The 5,025-nt window shown below is 47.8% G+C and overlaps 1 protein-coding gene across 7 annotated transcripts in view; it reads left to right on the top strand.

Annotated features, from left to right (window-relative positions):
• Positions 1-6: 6 nt before the first annotated feature.
• LOC107148397 (sodium/nucleoside cotransporter 1) overlaps positions 7-5,025 on the top strand; it is a 119,856-nt gene continuing 114,837 nt past the window's right edge. For 2 of the 7 annotated variants that reach the window (XM_048790200.1, XM_048790202.1), the window contains exon 1: positions 7-77. Coding sequence is in view for 2 of the 7 variants with exons in the window: in XM_048790202.1 (XP_048646159.1) it covers positions 11-77 (67 nt within the window). In the remaining 5 variants the exon portion in view is untranslated. The remainder of the gene's footprint in view (positions 78-5,025) is intronic. The other 5 variants (XM_048790207.1, XM_048790198.1, XM_048790201.1 and 2 more) reach the window with 4 other exon arrangements.

The following is a 5,025-nucleotide window of genomic DNA, read 5'->3' as shown; positions in this document are numbered from 1 at the left end:
GGCGAGGACGATGGGCCGGTGTGGATCCCCAGCCCGGCCAGCCGCAGCTACCTGCTCAGCGTGCGACCCGAGACCAGGTGAATAGCGCTGAGGGGCTGGGCAGCGCCGGGTAGGGCTCCTCTGGGGCGGGCGAAGCTCAGGGTGCCGCCTGCGCCCCTGCTGGCTCGGGGCTGCTCCTCCTTGGAGACCTGGGTGGGGCCCGTGCCCTCGAGCGCTCAGCCTAAAGCCTAAGGCTTGGATACAGGGACAGGCCAGAATGCCCCTCATGGCTTCTCCTGACCCCTCGTGGCTCAAGGGCCTCAGGCCTCTGGCAACTGAGAGACCCAAGAGAGGAGCAAGGCCCTATTTGGGGGATTTCACAGGGCCTGAAGGTTTTCCTTATCTCCCCACCCCACACCCGGCTACTCCCTGGGACTGGATTCCAGAGCTAGCGATAAGGAAAGTCAGAGAGGCTGAAATTCCTCCCTGCTGGTAGAGAGGGGGAGCGCACTGGTGGCAGGGAAGAGGGACGGGGGACTGCCCTGAATGGGACCTGATTAGCTCAGGGTGGGGGACATTGACCAGGAAGAAAGAAACCTTGTAATAAGTAAGGGTCCTCCTCTGGGCCCAGGGCATTGGTCTTCTTCCCAGGGTCTATGTCAGGGCTGGTGAGATGAAGGGGTAGAATCAAGGGCTGGTTCCTATCTGGGATACCAGGGATTGAGGACCTGAAGCTCTGAGGGAGCCAATTGTCCTGCCCTGTTGGGGGTGGGGGTGAGGTGCCAGAGAGGGATGGAACTGATGAGCCCTTCACTGGTCTTTTCCAGAGATAAAGAGTATGGAGACTTTGTTTTAGGAGGAGGCTGCCCACAGATATAGGGACACATAGACAATTGACAAGCATACAGGCACGGAGAAGGATACATGTATTGCCAGGAAGACAGACACTTCCTGCCCATTCTGGGCAACTAAGTTTCCTTTCACTCTGGAGCCTGTTTTCAAAGGGGAATGTGAAGGTTTGGCTATGGGGATAGTGTTGTTTCCTGGTCAGAATTTGTTGTGTATTATGCAGAAATTAGACTTTACTGTGAGACACTGTCTAGAGATCTCTTATTCTCCCTTCATTAAACAGCATAAAAACAGACATCAAGGACTTTCGGGAAAAGTCCTGGGCACTTCCTCTAGGATTGGCTGAGTCCTATTGACCTTGGAGTTGGAAAAGTTCAAATGTAACCGGAACCTGTTTCTGCATAAAACACGTCAAATGGTGTCACATGTCTGGGGCAGGGCTGAGGGCTCCTGTTAGTGACTGAGTCAGACTTGAGAAGGTCCCTGGCTGCCAGGAAAAAATGCCCCTTCCTCTTAAGTACTGTCTCTACTTAAACACGGGAATGAAATGTGGTCATTTGTTCTGGACTTTAATGAAGGGCACTCCCTGTGGGGGCCTCACATTTGTCACAGTGACTTGTCTGGGCTTTTAAAATTTTTTAGTTTTTAGTAATGGGGATTGAACCCAGAAGTGCTCTACCACTGAGCCACATCTCCAGCCCTTTTTATTTTTTTATTTTGATATAGGTTTCCCTAAATTGCCCAGGCTGGTTTTGAACTTAAGATCTCCAGCCTCAGCCTCCAGAGGCGCTGGGATATAGGTGTGCACTACCATACCTGGCTTATCTGGGGTCTGTCGCCTGCTTCTGGCCTTGTCCAATACCAGTGCAACAAGGAGAAAGAAAGCAGGATTCTTCTTAGAGCAGTGATGAGGAAGAGAAGGAAAGGTGCTTCAAAATCCAGGTGGATTGGGGAAGACTGTTAGGAACAAGGCTGGAGAGTGTACGCAGTGCTGCTGTCTGGCTGAGCAGTTGTGTGATGGACATTTTTATTGCATATTTGATGTACTCAAAGTTGAGTGTCAGCCAGAGAGCAGCAGGTGGGAAAGAAGTGGCAGTCTCAAGGCCCCTTGGGCCTGAATGGGGATGCTCCTAAAAGGATTGAACCTGAGGGTTGAACCCAGGGCCTTACACATGCAAGTCAAGTGCTCTACCACTGAGCTACAGCCCCACATCCAAAAGGAGTCTCTTTGCCTTTAGAGGGACAAGATAGGCACAGTGGGAAAGAAGGTTTTTCAGTCTTAGATTTTGGACTATGTTATGCCCCTGTAGTTTTCTGTTTCCTGCCAACTGGACACAACTGGACCCCCACCCCACCCCCTTCACAGGTTCTGTGAGACAAGGAGAAAGAATTATTTGGCCTCTGGAAGAGCCTTTGGCAAAGAAGGGACAATGTGAATGGGACTGCCTGGGGAGGGCCAGCTGGATGAGGCACCACAGAGTCTGCTGTCCCTCAGAACAGCTTGACTGCCTGTGGGGACAGGTAGAGTGCCCAAGGGAGAAAGAGGGTCCTTTAAGGACTTGTCAACTATATCTGGCTCCGTCCAGCTGAGCCTTGACTATCCCAGGGTCCTAACTGTAAGGCAAAGTTCTGCCCCCCCCCACTCACTCTTGACTCCACTCAAACATTTTCTGGGTATACTTTTACATGGAGCTCTTGAGGCATTATTCTCAAGGGTTCTTGTGAGTGTGGGTTCTCCCTGAGAGTCTATGAGCAGCTGGGCAATGGCTGAGGCTCCAGAAGCCTTGGTCCCGGTCTAGATTCTATGTCCCTATGCACATCTTCCTTCCCTCTGCCCCAAGACCCTTGGAGGGGTTTCCAGTCCAATGTCAGCTCAAGGATATTTCCAGTACTTACCGAGGTTAAAGGTGTGTAGAGAGTTCCACCAAGCTGTCTGGACTGAGAGGCCAAGCCTCTTCAGTCTTGCTCCTATAGGAAAGTGGCATATGGCTACCTAGAATAGGATGAGGAGTGAAAGCATTTATGATGAATTTGCTTTTATGGGACACACAGACGTTTTATTTCAGATGAGATCGGGCACATTCAGGTTGGTATGGCTATAGGTAGAAATTTCATTTCATTTCATGGAGTCCCAGGTCCTGGTAGACTCAGAGGAACAGCAGAACTATCATGTTATTACAGATATCTCCAAAACAAGCTTTGCTATTCTTTAGGGTTGGATGTCTAGGGTTAGGGCAACTGAGGCATCAGGCCAGGACTTTCCATGTCTTTTATGAAATGCAGAAAGAACGGCAGGCCCCCAGCTTCTATGATACTCCTTGTTCCCTCCCCAGGTCTACTTTACTTCTTTATGCAGACACCTTTCTTTCCTGGGCCTTGAATTCCCATTCTAAAATATGAAAGCAACACAAAGAACTCTTTAAATAAAGTCTTTCTGTCCCAACATTTGATTTCTCTGATTCAAAACTCCTCAAAGACAGCAAATGTGGAGCTCCCTGCCGGGGCCAGAGCCAATGGGGTACTGGCAGGTCTTCTACCTTCTGAAGACAAGGAGCTCCATCACCCAGGATTCCTCCTGATCTAACATGTAAGAGCAAGACCTAGAGAAAGCAGGACTTGGGGCCAGGATGCAGAGCTTCACAAACAGCCTGGAGAGAGCTGGTGGGAGGGCTCATTATTCTAGTTCAGTCCCATGCCCACGTGCAGGTGGAACTTGTCATTTCCTCTCTAATTTAGAAAGCTGACTCTCCCCCTCTCCTTCCCAGGGAAGAAATCCAAACCCAAAGAAGGAGAAATATCTCATTTCTAAGGAGAGAGACAAAGGAAAGAATGGAGTTGGCCAGTGCCTCAGAACCAAGGGAAGTTCGCCCACACAGCCTCCAGAGGATTTTTAAGGCTCTGAGCAAAAGCAGCTGCATTCTTGCTCCTCCTTACCATTTTTTTCTGGAGCAGCAGCTCCCTCTGGGGGACAGGACCCTTCCTGTTTGACAAATGCGTTCTTACACTTCTTCTCCCCTCCCTGTCTTCCCTTCCCCCTTCTTCCTTTCTCTCTCCTTTCTCCCTCTCTTTTCAGAGAACGTGGGTTGAATACGTATTGTCTGCCTGGCACTGTGCTAGGAGCTATAGAAACTACAAAAAGATCTAGATTTGAAAGCTTGATGGGTAGGACTTAGTTGAACAGAAGGAAGGAGAGAGGACTTTTAGAGCTGGGAGGACAAAAGTAAAGGCCATGGACACAACCATGCCAATCAGGGACAGGTCTGGCTCCATGGAACCCGAGTTCCATTGGGAAAGTGAGAGAACCGTACTTGTAGTGTGGCTGAGAGCAGATCAAGGAGGGCCTTAAATACAGAGTCAGGGAGTTGGGTCTCAATATAATGCTGATTCTGCAGCATTTGTTCAGAGGTGGAGTTTGGGGTTAAAGAGGAAGGAGATTGAGGTGATCATCAAACATGGAGCCATGAGGATCTAGATCAGAGCCCAACAGTAGGAGCAGAGAGAAAGAGAAAAAGGCTGAGAATTACTGCCTGACTAGATTTGAGGCATGGAGGAGAGAAGGAGTCCAAGATGGTATATTTTGACCTTAGGAATTTGAGAGAATGCTTGTGGTATCTACAAACCCAGGAGTATCGGAGGGAAAGCCAGGTTTTAGGGAACAGGATACGTGGGTTTTGTTTGTTTGTTTGTTTTGTGTGTGTGTTTTCTTTTGGTGGTACTGGGGATTGAAACTTGGGTTACTCTACTACATCCCCATCCCTTTTATTTTATTTTTTGGTACCAGGGATTGAACCTAGGGGTACTTAACCACTGAGCCACATCCCCAGTCCTTTTTATCCATTTATTATCTTAAAAAAAAAAAAAAAAAAAATATATATATATATATATATATATATATATATATATATATGAATGACTGGGGTTGTAACTCAGTGGTAAAGTGCCCTTGAGTTCAATACCCAGTACCAAACTAAAGAAAGAAAAAATAATGAGTCCTGGAAATATAAGTGAAAATTGACAAGAGATCTAAAAGATTAGCAGATAAAGTCAAATTTTTCTGTTCTAGAATCTATTCAAAATTGACTTCCTGTCATGCTGTTTGTAACCTTTTCTTTTCACAAGTATTGTATAGGTAATAAGATAGTATTATAAAAATATGTAGGAAAATTCTACATATGTGTCCCATCCCCTTACCACTCC

The sequence above is a fragment of the Marmota marmota genome, unplaced genomic scaffold (genome assembly GCF_001458135.2).
Source record: "Marmota marmota marmota unplaced genomic scaffold, marMar, whole genome shotgun sequence".
Lineage (NCBI taxonomy): Eukaryota > Metazoa > Chordata > Mammalia > Rodentia > Sciuridae > Marmota > Marmota marmota.
The sequence above is the reverse complement of the archived record's forward strand: the minus strand, read 5'-3'. Positions and strand labels throughout refer to the sequence as shown.